General features: G+C 32.8%; 3 protein-coding genes across 6 annotated transcripts; 1 reads left to right on the forward strand and 2 right to left on the reverse strand.

Annotated features, from left to right (window-relative positions):
• Positions 1–2,887: 2,887 nt before the first annotated feature.
• On the reverse strand, positions 2,888–6,399 carry LOC115962729 (protein Asterix-like). 2 transcript variants are annotated; one of them, XM_031081612.1, is made up of 3 exons: positions 6,112–6,390; positions 5,912–6,012; positions 2,888–3,285 (listed from the first exon to the last, which is right to left on the reverse strand). In XM_031081612.1, the coding sequence occupies exons 1-3, from the start codon at positions 6,265–6,267 to the stop codon at positions 3,222–3,224; spliced, it is 321 nt and encodes a 106-aa protein (XP_030937472.1). In that variant the 5' UTR covers positions 6,268–6,390; the 3' UTR covers positions 2,888–3,221. The 2 variants fall into 2 exon arrangements, with proteins under 2 accessions (XP_030937472.1, XP_030937471.1); XM_031081611.1 differs by lacking the exon at positions 2,888–3,285 and adding an exon at positions 3,292–3,380 and having other exon boundaries at positions 6,112–6,399.
• A 2,934-nt stretch (positions 6,400–9,333) lies between these two features.
• LOC115963388 lies at positions 9,334–14,986 on the forward strand. Of its 3 annotated transcripts, XM_031082371.1 has the most exons (8): positions 9,334–9,684; positions 10,582–10,666; positions 11,409–11,450; positions 12,100–12,268; positions 13,060–13,112; positions 13,215–13,436; positions 13,921–13,967; positions 14,343–14,986. In XM_031082371.1, the coding sequence occupies exons 1-8, from the start codon at positions 9,395–9,397 to the stop codon at positions 14,395–14,397; spliced, it is 963 nt and encodes a 320-aa protein (XP_030938231.1). In that variant the 5' UTR covers positions 9,334–9,394; the 3' UTR covers positions 14,398–14,986. The 3 variants fall into 3 exon arrangements, with proteins under 3 accessions (XP_030938231.1, XP_030938230.1, XP_030938232.1); XM_031082370.1 differs by having other exon boundaries at positions 13,060–13,436; XM_031082372.1 differs by having other exon boundaries at positions 9,609–9,684; positions 10,554–10,666; positions 13,060–13,436.
• Positions 14,596–16,896, reverse strand: LOC115964467. Its single transcript, XM_031083773.1, has 3 exons — positions 16,780–16,896; positions 15,921–16,680; positions 14,596–14,680 (listed from the first exon to the last, which is right to left on the reverse strand). Exons 1-2 carry the CDS (start codon positions 16,894–16,896, stop codon positions 16,030–16,032), a joined length of 768 nt encoding a protein of 255 aa, XP_030939633.1. The 3' UTR covers positions 14,596–14,680; positions 15,921–16,029.
• Positions 16,897–20,121: the final 3,225 nt, after the last annotated feature.

Consider the following 20,121-nt stretch of genomic DNA (forward strand, 5'->3'; position numbering starts at 1 on the left):
TGTAAGGGCCGGTCAGTCACTAAAGTTATTAAAGTCAAGTTAATTGGGCCTGTGGCCCATCCAAGGAGGCAAATCTGCCTGAGGAGGCCCATATCAGATTGAAGGGTTAACCAAACGAAGGGAAGAGGGAATATCATGAAAGATGAGTTCAGTATTCGTCTAAGGACAAAACCCTTCTCGGCAATACGAGTCCGTGGACGATCAGGACTTCGTCTGGTTACAAACATACCTCGGAGCTACGTCACCACTCAAGGTGGGATAAGGGGCCAAAGGTGGGAGAGAGAGAGAGAAGGCCAACAAATATCTATGGTAACAGCTGCCTCCGCATTAATTACCTCTCAACCACTCTCTAGCCGCATTAATGTGGAAGTGATGCCTGAACAGTGATGAAACAGCCTTACAGCTACTAGAAAGAGGTTCCAGAAGGTGTTAGATGGGACAGAAAGAGATCTCCTGAACCCAACCTACACGTGTGTGGTGAAAATGGAATAAAGGGGGCGGTATATAACATGAAAGGAGGGCATGCAGAAGGGGGATCAGAACAGAGAGAGAAAAACAAAGAGAAGACTCAGAAAGAAACTTGGAAAGAAAAGAATTGTATTTGTTTCAAAGAAAAACCGATCGTTGTATCAGCTCTGATCCATCAATAAACGTGAGGTTGAATCTTTTTATTTTACGGAGGTTAATCTAGTTCTTGAACACCCACGCTATACAAATTATATTGTTTGGGCCTTTTAACGTACGAACCTAAGACTGGTTTTGGGATCGTTACAAATTGAGTCCTTACAAGATCAATTTGGTTAATACTAAATTTTTTTTTTTTTTTTTTTTGCTTTGATAAAACCTAATAAATGGGTTGATACGATTAACCTGTTTAATAAACAGGTTGTACCAAGGTTGAAAAATCTTGACCCGTTTAATAAATGTGTCTAGCTAGTGTTGACCCATATAGTCAAATACTCATTAGTCGACACGGCACCAACCCGACACGCGACCACGAGTTGCCACCCTTAATTAGGAACTAATAAATTTTTTGCAATGAATTTTTTTATAATGGGGTGAAAATTAAAATTTTATTTCAAATTAATGTGTTGATTGCAAGAATTTATAGTTTGTGTTAAATGCGATCTCATAATTTAGGGAGACATTTACGATTGTAAATTAACCCATGTCATTTTGGGGTGGGTTGGGATTATGTTTGTTTATTTAGTAAAGACAAAGTTTGGCTACAACCAATAATAAGAAAACGAATTGCACATAACTTACTTAATATGGTTGTATACAATCACTTAAGTATTGTTACACATGTGACATATGTCATTTTTCTATTGTTGGTTGTAGCCTTATTTGTAGTCAAACTTTGTTGTTTACTTTATTCTAAAAAAAAAAAAAAAAAAAAAAAAAAAAAAAGAGGTAGCATTACTTTTGAAAACTAGGTGTTAAATGTATACTTTTTTCCTATACTCCTTACGTTTTTAGCAATTTTCAATTAATTTTGAGAGACTTGATTTTGCTACCATTTTCTTCCCCAAAAATTGATAGTATAAGAACCATAATTGTCAAAACATAGATCATATCATGAATCTTTTTTTCTTTTTTTTTTCTATATTGTGTATTCTAATAATTTTTTCTTTATATTTTTTTTTTTTTTTTTAGCCTTCTTGCTTCTTAGACTTATAACAATAATAACAAAAATAAATTTGCAAATATAAAAGTGAAATGTCAAGTATGTAGTCCAAATTTTGTAGAAGAAAGAGAATAGAAGGGAAAAACTCATGGACATTTTATTTTATTGGACTCAATTAAGTATTCCAATAATTTTGTGTTAAAAAAATCTAACAACTTGTTTAAATCAAATATAATCTCAAATTTTGATCAAAAAACTCATTTTAAATTCACATATCTATGTATCGTACAATTCACCAGTACGATATGATTCATCAATAAGCACCTATGTATCGTACAACTTATGAACACTTATAATATGCCCTTACAATACAAAACTTTTTGTACGCATATGATATATATCATAAAATACTAATCACATGTTGTATGATGCTAACAACTATGGCAATAACCCCAAACAACCCATCTTTGATTAGCTTCCCTAATCATTAAAACCAGACCTGCTATAGTACTGTTGAGTTTTCCTGAACCTCCATACCCTACACTTTGCTCTATTAGAAACCCAAAATTCCTCAAGTTTCACCTACCTCTGCCGCCATAAAACCCTAACCCTAAATATCCTTGAATTTTACAAGCTGCTCCACAGAAAAATCATGCAACTTGATTCCTGTATCCAGTCCCTCAAAGGCTCAAACCCCCGTAAAATTCAATCTTTGCTAGCCTAATTTTGAATCAAAAGCCCTCTAATTTCTTTTCCCATCCTTTATCCTTCAAAGCAGAAATCCTCCCTTAAGCTTTTCCTTAATTCATCGAAGACAAACATCCCTGTCCTGCTGTCCTACGTCAATTTGGACATTGATGCACTTGAGAAAAACATGATTTTCCCTTAAGAAACAATACCAAAAGGCAAAACATCCATGTTATGGAAATAAAAACAGAGCATTTGGTCACTGTGGCTTCAACTCTACTGTAGCTCAGAAAAGTTGGCCAGCTCTAAGATCACTGTGGTCCTCCATGAGAACTATGTAATTGGTTTCTGACTGTTCAAATACTTTTTTTTTCTTTTTTTTTAATTCAATAGATGGGGGGGGGGGGATTTGAACATTAAACATTTCCGTTACAAAGGCGCCAATTGAGCTAAAAAGCTCTTGGCGACTGTAAACATATTTCAAACATGCATGACGTAATACTCTTTTAAGTGCTATAGCAAATGCAACACTATATTAGTATACTCTGCATCAGCATAAATAAATAGATGAAATTGAGAACCAAAAATGCATTTTCACCATTCATTATTCTATTGATACTTGAATCATTAAGTAGGTAATGCTACAACCTGCCTACTAGTCTTGGTAGTTAGTACACCAATGTCATTAGGTTTTGTCGGGTTTTGGGGGGGAAGGGGGGCTATGTGAAGCACTTCTTCCATGGTAGAGCTAAAACTGCATCCATATAATTTGAATAACATTGTCACAGAAGGTGTCCAAGCAAAATTACAAATTTCATTAACAGTATACCCCAAAACAACAAAAAAATCACCATCAGAAGAACGGAGCCTTCAAAGAGTTTGTCTTGACTATGTGAACCATGAAATCTTAACCTTTTCTGCCTGGTCGAGCAGGCCCAAAGTAGTTCGTGACTAATCCCATAATAGCAAACCTGGTGTTCATAATTCCAACATAAAAGATGTAAGATAAGTAACCAATAACACCATCATATTGAAGCACAGATGAGAAAATCCCATAATAGCAAACCTGGTGTTCATAATTCCAACATAAAAGATGTAAGATAAGTAACCAATAACACCATCATATTGAAGCACAGATGAGAAAAGGCAAATACGTTGAGGACTGAAAGTCTTAAACTAAATAAAAATAAAGGAATCAGTATCCTTCTCACAAGCTTGAAGATCAACAATTCGACACTGATGTAAAATTTTCCCATAGAAGTTAAACCAACAATTTGGAGTGGAGCTCCACTACACTTAGTATATCTAATGACTACCGAAATCCCATATAGTTTAGCTTATCTGTTTTTTGGCTGCAGATATTATATTCTTCTCTAATTATATGTCAATCGTTTGTACACAATGAAGCCCTAAAATTGCATTGAAAGGTAAGATTACACAAAGCTGGAACAGATTAGCAAACTAGCCATGCAGTGTCCTTTTATCCAACAAACATGTAAACTTAAAATAGACATACAATTACTACACTTTGTGTAGAATCCTAAGATGAGGACATCTTCAAACCTACTCTAAAGAAAAATGCTGCCTCAAAGTGATAAGTTACTCCCCCTTTTCAGCTGTATATGGCTTCTTAAAAGGTATGGCTGTGTTACCCTTTATTTATTTGTTTGTTTACAAGGAACTCATAGTGTCTCATTTGATACTGACTATTACAAGGGAGAAACTATGATAGGGTGGTGTGCCCTATCAGTCTTGATGGGCACCACCCCTTTTACCTATATTGGATGGAACTTTTAACACTTTAAGATATTCAATAGGTTAAGGATTCCTAAAGAAGAGATAACAAAGTGAAAACTAATAATTTAAATGTTTTTTCCTATGGGAAAAAAAGGGGGACTCTAATCTTGCCCATATATGCAGAGCTATCCACCATTCAAACTCAAGTGGAGAAAGAAAAAGCCATTTAGCTCTAATAATTCATGCGAAATTTAAAAGATGTACATTTATATTTTTTAAAGATTTATTTGAATGCCTTTGATCTATAGATAATTTTATCAGTTTATACAAAAGTAGGCAAGGTCTCACCAATGTTAATAGGGCACCACCTCATCATACTTTATATCTTATTAATTTTATGGAAGACAAAATATAAGAAATCAAATCATTTTAAAACATTTGTTAACATTTGTGGGAACAACTTTACTCTCTATATAGGTCCAAAGGATTGCAGCAAATTACAATCACCAAGTAAATAACCAAAGAGACCATTTGCATCAAAACCTACCATTAAGTCATTAACACAATCTAAAAATCAACTACCGAAAGAAATTGCCAAGTAGATAACTTGAATTTGCAATAGAATATTTTCTTCTTTGTAATAATGGCAGAGAAATGGACCTGGTCAACCGTAAAACAAGACAAAAACAGATAGAATAAAAGGCCAATGAATCCTCAACAATTTCACCAAAAGTCAGTTCAAATTTCCATGTCTGCAAATAATTAGCAAAAAAGGGTTACTATATCCTAAAATTGGCACTTCCTCCTAAGAGAAGGCCATTGAGTGCTGAATTTTTTTTTTTTTTTTTTTTTGATAGGTAATAACAGTTTTATTGATGAGAAAAGTACAATGTGTTTACGATAGTAAACCCACTACACTACTTATCAAAAAAAATAGTAAACCCACTACACTTGAAGCGAATACAAACAAATCAAAGGGAAGAGTTAACAGAAATAAGGAAATCAGACAAGGAAATACAATGCATAAAATCAGACATTGAGTGCTGATTTTATCCATTTAATTATGGGCTGATCTGAAATATCTAGGACATCAAGAAGTGGAGGTTTAGGCTATTCATGTCAACTTCGGTTCTCTCTTCTAGCAGTAAAATCTTGGGCATTTCGAGTCTTTTGGCAACTTTGAATAAGCTAAATACTGCTCATTCTAGACCAAATAGCCATTTCCAAGGTTTTCATAACCAAATGTCAATACCCGTCATTAGCGTCTAAAGGGTCTTCGCTTGTACTACACGGACCATACAGAGTAGTAGTATGAATTTGTTCAGATCTTCGATTGTGAAAAAACTAAAAAGCACAGATACTTGAAACTAGCAGCCGAATCTGTATCATATACATATCCAATATTGACCAGAATACAATGGGATACTTTTTTAGTCCTTTTTCTTAAATTCTTCCCTCCCTCTGGCTCACACGCACACTCAATCAAACTAATAGTAGCTTCTTAACTACTAGTTTTATTATTTAGACATATTTTATGCCTTTTTATCACTTCTTATAATTTTTTTAACTCGAAAAGTCTCTTATCATCGAATAAGAGATTTGGGATTCGATCGAGCAGTCACCATAGGTTAAAACTATCTCTCAAAAAAAAAAAAAAAAAAAAATTTAAAACTAAAAATTAGCACAATATGTAGTATCAATGGCTTAGCATATACTAAATTTTCAAGAATTGACAGATCCAGAAATTTCCTAATATCTCCGATGTGTTTAATCAAGAAATCTTAGAATCCCTAATGGTTTCATGAGCATGAAAATGAAGTTGATTCACATACAGAAATGAAAAGGAAAAAGTGAACTTACATCATGGCCATGGAGACCTGTTTGAGATCGGTTTCGAAATTGCGCAAGTTGGTGAGCGATTGGGCGCAGAAAATGATAGCAAGCCACGAGCTTAGCTTGTACTGCCAAAAAAAAAAAAAAAAAAAACCATAAACATAAGAATTTCAAATCTATGCACAGATTAAGATCAACATTGAAAGGTAGAGGAGAGAGTAGGGGACCCTGAACATGACACCGGCGATGCCGAAGATGACGGCGATGAAGCCGGAATAATCGACGGGGAGATCTTGAGGGTTCACCATCGGAGCCACGAATGGCTTCGCCGCCGACGGCATACGCGGATCGTTGGCCGAGTTTGAGTTCCCGTGCGATGACATCTCAGAAACGATTCGTTTCGATCTCTTCTCTCTCTTGCTCTGCGTGGAAATGTGGCTCGGTGGCTACCTCGTGCGCCTCAGCTCAGCTGACTAGTATGTAAAGAAAGGTCTCCCCACCACCTCATCATCATTGGAACCATGTGGGACCAACTCTCAACGCTTTCTTTTTTTATTTTTTTTTTACTAAATTACATAAATATGATTTCTATCGTATTTTAATTTGGTCTCTCATCTTTCAATTGTGTTAATTTGATCTCTAACTTTTTAGTATCGTGTCAACTTAATCCCTACCATTATCTCATGGATGGAAAAGTCTGACGTGTCAAACGGTCTAAATAAAAAATTAATTTATTGCCACATCAATGAACACATATCCTGCCATTGCCACATCAATGAACACATATCCTGCCATGTTAGTTTTTTTTTTTTTTAACCCAAATTAATTTAACCCAAATCAAATCTTTTTCTTTTTTTTTTGGGTTTGATAAGAAAATTTGCAGATTTTATTAAAGAGGGGCAGACCCAAATTAAATCTAAAACACATATCTCCCTAAAATCTAAAATCCCTAATGGTGAGGACGGCGGCGCCTTCTCCTTCCAGCAGCGCCTTCTTTACTCCAGCAACACCAAGTTTATCTCTCCTGTGTGAATCTGGTACCTTTAGAATCATGTGACTTCTTGTGCAAAAGTTCATTTGAATGTGTTTGTCTGTATGAGTTTATTACTACAAGTGGGTCCAAGCATTTAAGGTAGAGATGGTCTCAAACAGATTCACAGTGGACTATAACGAAGTTCTTTTTTTTTTTTTTCCCGAGCTGTGACTATAACGAAGTTAAAGGGTTAAAAAAAAGGAGTTTCTTTATTGCAGCAACCATAGGGCCAATCTCCACTAATGCGAGATTGAGCATAAAAATCAAGTAAAAAAAAGATTATATATAAGCAAAACGCCAAAACATGAAGTAGAAAAGTACGAAAAATACACAAAACTGAGCCAAATGAAAATACAAAATTAAGAGAGACACAACTAGTGCTGCTGGAGTAGAGAAGGTGCTGCTGGAAGAGAGAAGCTGTCGGAAGGAGAAGGCGTCGTCTTCCTCACGATTAGGGATTTTGGATTTTAGGGAGATATGTATTTTTATTTGGGTCTGCCCAGTTTAATAAAACCAGAAAACTTTCTAAAAAAAAAAGTGATTTTGGTTAAAAAAAAAAAAAAAAAGGAACTAATGTGGCAAGACATGTGTCCAATAAATTAATTTTTTATTTAAGCCATTTGACATGTCAGACTTTTCCATCTATGAGATAACGGTAGGAATTAAGTTGACACGGCACTAAAAGGTTAGGGACTAAATTCACACAATTGAAAGGTTAGGGACTAAATTGAAATATGATGTAAAGGATAAGAACCATTTATGTAGTTTACCCAAAATTTTAATTTTAATTACACTTTTAAAATTTATTTTCTTAATTTAATCTTCTTCTTCTTTTTTAAGAGAGTTCCAATTTATGGCGTTTGCTCTTGATGAACTCTTTAAGCAGGAATTGAACCCCAGATCTCTTATACAAACATCATAGACTTTACCAGTTAAGCTAACTAGAACCCACTTCTTAATTTAATCCTAAAAGTCTAGTGACACACAAAACCATATGACATTTTAATGTCACACTTATTTTTAGTCGTGGTAGCCTAGTAAGTTCCAATATAATTTTAAATTTTAGTTTTGTTAGCAAAAGAACTAATCATGTATAAATTATCAAGTTATTTAAATTTTAAAATAATACGAATAATACTGTGGTATTTTGTATACCTTCAAAAAAAAGAGGATCCTTTTTCCCTAAACTAGGAATAAAATGATACTCCCTTAAATTTTTTATAAATGCAAGAATGAATATTAATATCTAACTTTCTTAATGAAATCATATATATTATATTAAATTTTCTCAACAATATATATTGAGTAAAAGTTCAATTCAGGGTCTAAATTTACTTGAATCTAAAAAATCCAAATTTGATTCTAATCAAACACTAATTTTGTGTCATGTGTCTTTAATTGCCCACTAATTTGATGCCAAGTATTTCTATATTTTAAATAGGCTTTGATTTGTGCTAAGTGTCATTTCATTTCTCATTTTATATCAAGTTTTTTTACAAGTAAATTCATTATCTAGACTTAAAAATTATAAATATTTCTATGTAAAACTTTGAATATGTAATACTTTCAACTTATTCAAAACTATTTAAGTTCATCTAAAACTACTTCTAACCCATTATATTTAAATCTAATTTGAAACCAATTTTAATCTATTTAAAACTATTCATATTTTCTAATAAAAATTAATTATTAGTTTACCTATATTCTAAATAAGTAAATAATGTAAAAATCCAAATTTTAACACTTTTATTTATAATTTATTGAGTTAAGATTGTATGTGACACCTACCATAATAATAAGCTATGCAAACATGCTATGTTATATAAAGATCAATTGTTTATATCTTATTTAAAAAGTGCACTCATAAAAAAAAATTATTATATCACAATAACAAAAGATAATTTAAAAAGTAACAAAATAATTTTGTTGTTAAAATAAAATAAACAAGAATAAACAATTTGCATATTCTACCAAATAATATTCTTACAAGATTTTTTTAAGAGTCGACAAAATATAGGAATAACCAACATTTATATTTAACTTATAAATCAATTTTAATATGGACCTAAGTATGTTTATTTTTATATGTATCAAGCTAGTGTTCTATTTAAATTGTTATGTAACATTTTATTTATATTGAATAAAGTAACTTGACTATAATTTTTTTTAATCCTAAATTTCTTATTCTATAATAAGAAACTTTATTAATTGAGCTACTTAAAAACTCACATTGCAATTTTATTTTTAAAAACTTCCAAAATATTTATTTACAACTTTTTAATGGAATTGGATAAACTATTTGTAGCAGTAGCACGAAGTAGAATTTATAAAAATTGGATTCTAAAAACCAAAAATTAAAAATAAAATAAAAATGTATTTATAGAAATTAACACAAAATGACTTGTAGTACAGAATCAAAAACCCCTCCGTGTTAAACCCCCCCAACCCACCTTTTCACATTGGCATCAGCTTCATCAATGGCGGACCAACCTGAAACCCCAACAATGGAAACCCTAGACCCACAAACCCCTTCTCCTTCTTCTTCTTCTTCTACTATTTCTTATTCAAAGCCAACAAACCCAAGTGTTCAAAATCAAAACCCTTCACCAATGCCACCATCACTGACAAGGCTATGGAGACCAGCCGCGCAGCGAAATCTCCGAAACCAGTGGTCCAAATTGGTTTCCTGTAGGAAACAATGGGTTTCTTCTTCTTCTAGTGGAAAGTCCCACGCTACCTCTCTCGTCAATGCCCATCTCTCTCAGAGGTATCTATCTTATACTTTTTCTTTTCTTTTCTTCTTTTGGGTTTTTTTTTGTTTGTTCATTTTTTGGTTCAGTATTCATTTTTGTGATGTGGGTATTTTGTGGTTTTCCGGGTTGTGTTTGTGTTTGGATGTTATGCTCTGTTTGTTTGCTGAGAAAATGTGGGATTTTGATTTTGGGTATTGATGTTCTGCCTAAAATACAACTTTGCACATTTAAATTTGACCGTTTACAATTCAGTATTTTAAAGTTTCATTTAAAAAATAAATAAAAAATTAGTCTTTTAACTTTTTCTTTTTTTTCTTTTTTTTCTTTTTTTTGGGTTCAATTTAGTTATTCCGCCTAGTTCTGTCCATTCTCGCTGTTAATTTTAGTATTTTTTTTTACTCTCCAAAATGAATTGTTTTGGTGGACTTAATGGAGTGGATCAGACAAAATGACTACCTCAGAAATGAATGAATGTTAATAGACTGAGTGAGGGGGAAAAAAACTTTTAGATTAATGAATTGAATACAATTCAAAAATAAAGGCTGTACTTTGTAACTTAGCTTTATGTTTTTGCACTTTGGGTAGGTATATTTGGTTTAAAGTGTTCTGCTCTGGTTGGTTCCTGAGAAAATGTAGGGAAGACAAAAACTTGGGTTTTAAGTTTTGGTTCTCTTGGATTATGGGTATGTCATTTTTCTGTTATTTTCTGATACTAGATAATGTGAAACTTAGCTTAACCATGCCTGGTCTGCTCTGGCTTAGTTAAGGTTTTATGCTTCATTTATTGTGGATTGACTTTGGTTAAAATTGGCAGCAATGAAGTATTAGCTTGTACATTAATAAGGTTTTTTTTGTGGTGATTTATGTGAGTTCTGAAATTCAGGGTTTATATGGGTTGATAATTGATTCAGATACATGCCTTCAATGGAGCTGGGTGTTCTAAGTGACATGCTCAATATAAGAAAGAAAGCGGGTCAGAAATTGTTTAAGCAGCAGGTAATTATCAGTTGAATCTATTTTTAATTTCTTTGCATGTGCTAGTGATTGAGATTTTGTCAGAATCTTTGGCTAAAGACCATTTTTATCAAGTTTTTTGGGTAAAGCTGATGAAAAGTTTTCATGCTTCACTTTCGTAAATTGATCTGAATCTTGGATTACGGGAATATTTTTGAAAATATTTGGCCAAATCACTTATCAGAAAAAAAAAATTTTGGCCAGTCTTTAATTTACATTAATCATGTAAGTTGAGACTGCAAACTAGGTAAGTATTCCAAATAATTTCTGAAAATTTGAGAATGACCAGCTCATTGAAGTTCTGGAAGCCAAGTTTGAAGTTTTGGATAAAGATTGCACAGAACTTGGCTTATAGTATGACACAAACTATAAAATTACCATGAAGCCTGGAGATCATGTTACTTCATAACATTTTATGTAGATTATAATGCATTGTAGATAGCTAGATATGTTCTGTTTTTGAAGATCAATTTGTCTGCAATGAACTTTCTGCATGGTTTTGGCAGATTTTCTATAATGAACTGTGGTTTTTTAAACCGAACAACAACATGAATTTGGCAATTAATATTACTACTAAGCTTATAAGAGGACCTTTAGTCCATCATGCATAGAAGTGTTTCCTGTAATAACTTACTTTTATGATATGATGCATTCAAATCTTTAATGGTATTTTATAATCCAGTTTTGTGTGTCTGTTGGTACTTACTGAATCTTGTTGTTTCAGGAAACTTTTCAGAGCAAACTTTTATCATCATACAAAGACATGGTAATGTATTCATCATCCAAAAAGTATGAAATGTGTGTTCTAGAATATTATACTTGAGCATCTAAGAAAATTTGTATTATACTTTTTCTTTTTCATTTAGAGCAGTCAAAGAATTTCCAAGAATCTACTCTGTAGCAATATATTTCAGTGGGGTTTCTCATTTTGTGGTCAAAAGTTTGGTGTTGGCCACTTGATCTGGCTTGCCACCTAAATGCAAAAGCAATTTTCCAGTATAGCTGGAAGCCTGACAATATGGCTGATTTTTTTTATTAAAAAAAAAATTTTAATCATATAATTAATTGGAAAGGCATCAGTTGAGTTTTTCTTTCTACCAATCACCTTTCCCAAATCCCCCAAAATTCGGAGCTTTGTGCATTGGGTACAATCTTTTCATTGTTTACTTTGATTTGGTAAAATCCTTTATATTAAGTTGTACCAAGAACAAGCCAAAACAAACAGAATACATACGCTATTTTTTGTGATTCATGTCAGCATGTGTTAATTTAGCTTCTTTTGGACTTCAGAAAGAATGGAATATTTCAAGAGATATTTTGGTAACTATATTGTTATTATCTGCATTTCAGATTACGTGATTCAAATATTTTACAAGATGTATCTATTCTGTTTGATTTAACAAGTTTGTCTACAGGTGGCTGCTGTAACTCAAATGGTCAATGCTAGCAAATCCATGAGAACTTTTCTCAAAGGGCCAAGCAATAGTGCGCTTGTACAATTTTCTAGCTTTTCTGGAGATCAGAATGACTCTGGAGATGGTGGTGGAATTCCAGTCTTTGCATTTTGGTCAATCTCTTCTCATGGTATGTTGATTGCAATTTTTATTACTGGATCTTGTTTTTCAGTATAAATTAATATGCATCTATGCCCATTACAGTATGGTATTTCCAAGTTATCTTTGACAGTATCAATCTACATCATCCCTAACTTATCCTTTTTAACTATTTTGTTAATTAGTTGTACTTTCAGATCATTTTTGCATGGAAGTTTGAAACACACCAATTTTAAAAACTTGGCTGAGCTTTATTTCTTTATTTCTTGATGAAGACATATCTCTTTATGAACAATTTTTACCTATCAAAAAAAATGTATTTTCTCTGAAATTGGGATGATGAAAACTTTTTAATTAATGAATAGTTAAAGAAAAACTACAATGTCAAATCAATGGATGGATATTTGGTCAGAACTTGCTGGATGTTTGATGGTGAGGAGCAGAGTTTATTGGCGCTTAAGGGATTTTTATGTGATCTATTTTAATTATGGATGGTGGATTCATTTGCTAGTTGTTTACTTTTCTATGTTTTATCTTTTTAGATTATTGAATCTTTGTCTTTTGAATTTTTTTTTCTTACCTTTTGTTTTCCCACTCTGTTGCTGGTGTTTTCCCTTGCATACTTTGGTGTACTAGGTTGTGCCCCTTAAATGTTTTCAAAAAAATGACTTGCTTATTTAAAAATTAAAATTAAGGTAACAATGTCAAATCCATGACAAATTTAAGCCTCACTTCTAAATATATTTATTTATGTCTAAATCGATATACATTTTTTGACTTAATTCATATAATGTGATGATTCTTATCCTTGAACAATCTCAGAGCAATTGGCAGAGGAGCTTGTTCAGATGTTTATAATGGAACTAAATTTGAAGGTAGTTGTATTTTTCTTTGACCACAGGGAAATTTTGTTTAATTTGAACATTTTCAGTTATATTTCTTCTTTATCGATAACTAGTATTGTTTGGTCTGGGCAGCGGTTGCTGGTACTAGAGTTACTGTCTACTAGTTGTAACGATCCACAGGTGAATGGGTTGCATTGGTCAGATCAGCTTTATCCAGGAGAATTTGATCATTTGAGTATGTGCAACCTTTTTTCTCAAGAAACTTGTGAGCCAGTCCCACCAAAATTGATGGATTTGAAATCTGATGCATCCACTGTACGAAGTAATAACCAGCCAAACCCTGAGGTTTTGCAGGTACTGGATTCAACAGTGTGTATAACAAAATAATTTAAAAGGCATGCAACTAGCCATGTAATACATGTATGATAGAAACACCTGGGCTTTGGATTTAAAGCGTGGACTGAGGTTATAGAGGTCCCTTTAGCAACATCCAACTTTATCTAACAAATGAGATTAAACACTGGGAGATGTCTAATAAAATATTGATGAGATTAATTAATAAGATGTTAATAATAACCATAATAGTTGTAACACTAACTGAGTATTTTTATTAAAAAATCTTTAAAGAAAAAATGCCATGTGGCAGAAGAACTGAATTTAGCATAGCCATATGACATACTTTTGACAATTCTAGGGTTTCTAGATCTGAATTTTCTCCAAGTTTCAGCTTTTATATATTAATATATGGATACTTTTTTTTTCTTAGAATTTATCTGAAATATTTTTTTTTTTCTTTTTTTGGTGCTTATCTGAACTAGTGAATTGTCTTGTGTTGCAGGTTTATATAACAACATGGCTTGCAGAGGTGAACATAGATACTCTTAGGTAAAAGTTGGAGTTCAAGAACGCAATCTCTCTTTATTTTTTACCTCTCTATTTTTCCAAAAAGAGATGATAGCTTGGGCTCAACAGTCCAGTGGGTATCAAATAATAAAAGTTGCATCACCTGTCTGTGCCAAAAAAAAAAATTGCAGGGGGGTAAACATTTTCACTCTGGAATTGCTTAGAAATATAGAAAAGTACAAACCTAAATACCATTAGCTGAGTTGACTGTTTCCAAATTGTCGAAGAAAAACCATATCAAACCATGAGTATACATAGATAAATGCGTCTCCAAACTCTTTACTGTAATCTGGAGTGTCACTAGCACAAAAGTTACCAACATTTTTATATTCTTTTTTTTTTTTTTTTCCTCCACAGGGTTGATGAAATATTTGCTGTAATAGGGGAAGAAATGCATCTTAGGCTTACATGAGCTATTCTCTTGGCAAAAGACTTATTGGATTAAATTTATCTGACCTCCCCAGACCATGAAGGATGTTCTGTTTTCACTACATCCATTGTAGACAATGAGAATGTGAATGTAATCATCGCTGAATCTCTTGCATTGTAAAGCATGTTATTCTTCACTTTGCAGAAGTAGCAAGAGAAGGAAGTCCTACCATAGAGTTGTCTCCAGGCTATGGATTATTTTTTCCCACCAGCAATGTTTTACTGTTGCAGTCACAATGGCAGTTTTACTTCCATTAAAACCAAGCCTAGAACCAAGACAAATGAAGATGAAACAGTTGGCGTTTGGTTATATAACTAGAAGAAAGCTACTAACAGGAATTCTTAAAAATTTATGTGGACATTGAATCAAATATATGTCTTGTTTGTAGAGGAACATTGTACAGCAAAATATATGCTTTGGGGGCTAGATCTTCACTGTTTTGTTCATTTGGCCACCAGAACATGGTAACTGATACATGATTCGGCAGTGTATCATTTCATTAATGCAGGGTTAACAGAACTATCATTGTCATTTTTCCATTTCAAAATCGCAGGGTTTATTATTTTTGAAATTTTAGGGTTAAGAGTTTAAATTGTTACTTTTAAACCTATACTATTTAATTTGTTACATCCCTAATTTATAGGGTTTAAAATGTAATTCTTGCTTCATTTTATATCACAACAAAATGTGACTAGCTATTAGCGTTCCATATTTTTGTCTTAATTAAAAGAGAAGTGCTACACCACAACATTTTCACAAATTAGAAAGTGAAGAAAAAAATAGATAATCTGAAATGAAGTAAGAAAGAATATATAAATGAAAAGTAAACAGGTGTGTAGATGAATATTAATCCAAATGTCAACAAAACTGAGTTAACTCAATTTTTCTAAGCCTAAAACTGAAGGAATTTTTTTTTATTGACATCACAATGTTTAGGAATTTAATAAAAAAAAAAAAAACCAATTATTCTTGCATAGGTTTGTTCAAAGATTGATGACCATGACCTTGCTCATCAGCTTATTCATCCTTTGACATGAATTAGACTTTGATCATAATTACACGAAATTAACGGTTGCCAATTTTGGGTCATAACCTATAACCGAACCTTAATTTCAAAAGAAAAAAAGTTAACAGAAGCTGGTCCAATGGAAAGAGATTGTAATTATGATAAGCTGCTCGTAGCCCTGCAATTCAACCTTAATAAATGTGACAATTCCTAAATTGTTTTAGGAGCTACAAAACAACACTCTGATATCCATACAAATCCATCTAATACATGTTGCATTAACACTCAAAGAAGTTTTTTTTTTTTTTTTTTTTTTTTTTTTTTTTTTTTTTTTTTTTTTTTTTGAGTTAGTTGATATTCCAATAGTTAAACAATACAAGTATAAATATACGTCATACTTCACGCCAACAAAGCATGGTGGTCTCTGATAATTAAGGTTTTAGATTCATCTTAACAAGGAGGAACCAAGGTTGAACCAAAAGAAAATAAATCTTCATACCTTTCACAAACACCAAGGATGGATGTTGAAATCACACTCGGCACATTGATAGATCAACCCTATGCAAGGACCACTGCATTTGTGACATGAAGGGTGCTCTTTAGTTGCCTCAACCAAAGTAAGGGGGGTGTTCGTGGCAGTCAAATTTGGAAGCACTTCCAAACTTGCAATTTAGATATCTTCCCAGAATACATTCAAAATGAGCAGAATAATTGCAATTTGCACAATAGTAAAACCAATGTTTTGAATCTCGTTCTTCTTCACAAATATCACAGTAATATTCACCCAAATTATCTTCAACGATATAATAGAGAGTGAAGGAATGCTCATGTTGTTTATACCTTGTAATATGTGGTAGTGTAGCGCATTTGAAGTCTAGTATATATTCACAAGTGGTACAACGAAATACTTGGTATCCTCCAAGATCACAAATACTACATTTTTGTTCATATGTTGTGCTAGAGAGGTTAAGACAATGCTCATGACCATAATGGATAAGGGTGTCTATGATCAAACTACATTGAATATCAAGATCAAACTTGCATATCTCACAATTGTAAGTGAATCCATTGCAAGATTGGTGACAAGCATCACACCGAAACAACTTACTCCTATAAGGGGCTTTTTTTAGAAGGGTGAGTGGGTGTCGCTTTTTTCTATGTAATTCAACACAAGATTTATGAAAAAAGAAGCTACACTTGACACAACTATAAAATAGAGGGAGAATAGCTCGTGTGCACCCATCGCGTTTTTCATTATTCTAAATCTCATGAACAAGCTTTAAGTCATGCTCATGACTGAAGTATTCGATTTCTGTAGTTATTTCAGTTCTGTCCTCCCTTATATTGATTTTTTTGACTCTATAAGCTATTAAGTCAACAGACTCATTGAGTTTTTGATTTTCATTATCCAACATCGTTTTTAATCCAGTGGACTCGTCATCTCTAAGTTCCTCTAGCATATTTATGTCATCCATGTTTCTCTTGTCCATAGCACAATCGAGGTGAGCCACAAAATCGCAACTCGAGCAAATAGTAAAGCCCATTGTTTGTGTCTACTTTTTGGACACAAAGTTGACAAAATCGAAAGTTAGATTGGCCTTCAAGAGAATAAATGAGATGAAGGGGATGCTTGTGATGTGTAACTTTGACCTTGCCTAGGCAAGAAGCACAATTTTTATGTGTCCAAAAATTGCATGGGGCACAAAGATAGGGCACAACATTGCCTTCTTTGCCACAAAGTTCACAAGTGAACTTGATCAACTTCCAAAAGCGGGTCAATGGGTGGTTATGGACTTTAGATTCCAAGGTAAGGGGTAAAGAAGCACATCCATTATGAATGTTAAAGTTGCAACGAGAACAACCGTAAGTGTATCCCGCACGAAATTCTTTGCAAATTTCGCATTTGCTATATTCATGGTCGTCACGATACATCCATTCATCAAAGAGAATAAGAGCATGTTTTGGGTGCAAGGGATGGCGCAATTCAAGAGGTACTTCAACACATGATTTATGAAGGTAGAACCATTTGCATTTTATACAGCTGTAACTACAACCCAATATTGGCTTCTGGCACCCATAACAAACTTCATCATAAATTCTCTCATCTTCATTGAAGACCAACGGATGCTCGGGGAAATTTTTTTGATGCTCCATCTCTATCACATGCATAAACAACATCCAATTTGTTTAGAAATGAAATTTATAGAACAAGGTTGGGTCCTGAGTGGTACCAACTAAACCAGTTTAATCTTGTTTCTAGTTCCACTTTCCTTTCAAAAAGCAAGTATAAATTTGTGTAGGAAGCAAATTAGATATCGAGACATACCTTTATTAATTTATTGAGATGACTCCGCTCAGAAAGTCCTCACCTTTAGCCCCTGTAATGCCTCCAATAATCTTTGGTACTGGCAGATTTGGTGTGGGAAAGTGAGGTTTAGACACTGTCAGAAAAGAAACACACACAGGGAGAGAGATAGCCCGTGACAAAGGGGAATCACTTGTTTTGTTGGTGACTTTATCTGGTCTTCTTGTCCTTTTTTTTTGGGCCACTATACATACGCATGCACATCAAAAGTTATAACCATGTAAAGTTGAGTCCCCAAAGGTACCTTTCCTTCTCGTCTTTTCTTGGGTCAGTTTACACATATATTACGCATGCATGACGAAAGTTACCCCCAATATATTGACTAGAAAAGTAGATTTAGCCGATTTTCATTTTTCATCCTTCATTAATAGACCCAGAGAAAGTGTAATTAGTTCAATTTTTTATTTTGCTTGCCTGTTCAAAGATAGACCTTCAAGTTTTTACAAATAGAACAAGAAGATGATGTTCTTATTGAAGTTCATGTTTGATTACAAAGATAGAATTGAAGTTTTTTTCTTTTTTTCTTTTTTGAGAAGAAGATAGAATTGAAGTTGATATCAAATCAGCTAGCCATGGCAACTCGCTGAAATTTGAGAGTAACTTCAGTATATTCCATATTATAAAAGCAAAAGATTTAGTTATAGTGGTCTAAGATTCAGCCAAGTAGAGCATTCTTTAGAAATTCTATTTATTTAGTATTCTATGTCATCAAACTTTTGCATTTATGTCAAAGTGTTAATAATTTATTATCACGTGTTAATGGTTAAATGCATTTATTTATATATACTAATTACTAACATGTGTACCTTTTTGTTAATTTTTTTTATGAGTAATAATACTGCCAAAAACTATTTTACAATATTTTTACAAAATGTTGATGTGGCCAATTTATTATTGGTTTTCATTTAGTCTCATCATTAATATCACTTTTTCATTTACCAATAATTACTCACCATATAGTAGTTTGTAAAATAATTTGTATCTCTAGCATTATTCTTTTTTTTATTGGTTTGACATTTTCAAAATCACACGTATTGCACATACATATTATCCTTAACACGATTGCTGAACTTCATATTAATAGGATGTTATTTATTATTTGGTTAAATATTTTATAAATAAAATAATTATTGATCTATGATTATCTTAATATTTTACAAGTTTGGAAAATATAAAGAGAATGTAATATTTGACCAACAATTTATATCTTTTGAGTCTTAACTCATTTTAGTGACATAACATATAATTGAAATTAATTTCACAAATATAATCTAATACGTATGGAGTGTAATAGAAATTAATTTCCCAATTAGTATAACACATAATGAGAGTATTATACATGAATCATAAAAATAATTTTCTACTAAAATTTTCAAAATGAGATAGCAAAACATGCACATCATGTGGAACATTGGCTAGTTTGCTGTTAGTTTTGCTCTCCTCCCTTGCTTCCACATTGGATTTGGGAACTTATGACAAACCAAGCATTTAGTTGTTATTTTACTCATCCAATTCCGAAACACATAGACATCTTCTCCTCTTCAGCTTCTCCCTCTCTCTGTCTTTCATTCCAAGCGTTTTCCTTCCTCATCACCTGGTTCTCATTGGTGAAGAATTCCTTCTAGATCGGAGTTCTCTTTAGTCAAGCAATTATGTTGGCTATTTACTATTTTGCCTGTTAAGTCCATTTGCATTTCACATGATCTGCTTTCACATTTTGTCTGAGGGTTCAAGATTGGTATTGCACGGATAGAAATTAAAGAATGGGAAGTTGAAATGAACATGGTAAAATTTCTTGCTCCCTCAAGATTGGCGTCTTATCATCATGCAAAAATGGTGAAAAGACTAATGGTTTATTCGATTCACAGAATCGTGGCCCTATTTTTCTTCAATTTATGAAAAGAATTTTGAATGTGTTACATAAAGAAGAATTAACTTTAACCAAATACTTCTATCTGCTATTTCTAAACCAGGTTTGAATTATTTCGAGGGTATGAGGACGTAATTGTATTTTTAAATGAAATTCTTATCATTTGCTCACTGTTCTCTGTTACATGGCGGGCAATAAAGAAGCACACATATTATGAAGGTTAAAGTTGTAATGGATTAATCATAAGTGTATTTTTCATTAAATTAGTTGCAAACTTCGCATTTGCTATATTTTTCATTGTCAAGACATATCTATTTGTCAAAGAAAATAAGAGAATGTTTTGACTTTGGAGTGCAAGGGCTGATGCAATTCGTGGGGTTCTTCAGCACATGATTTTGAAGGTAGAACCATTTGCAATTTATATTAAATTTAGCTAGGACCCAATACTGGTTCTTGGCAATCATA

This window comes from Quercus lobata, chromosome 10 (assembly GCF_001633185.2).
Source record: "Quercus lobata isolate SW786 chromosome 10, ValleyOak3.0 Primary Assembly, whole genome shotgun sequence".
Lineage (NCBI taxonomy): Eukaryota > Viridiplantae > Streptophyta > Magnoliopsida > Fagales > Fagaceae > Quercus > Quercus lobata.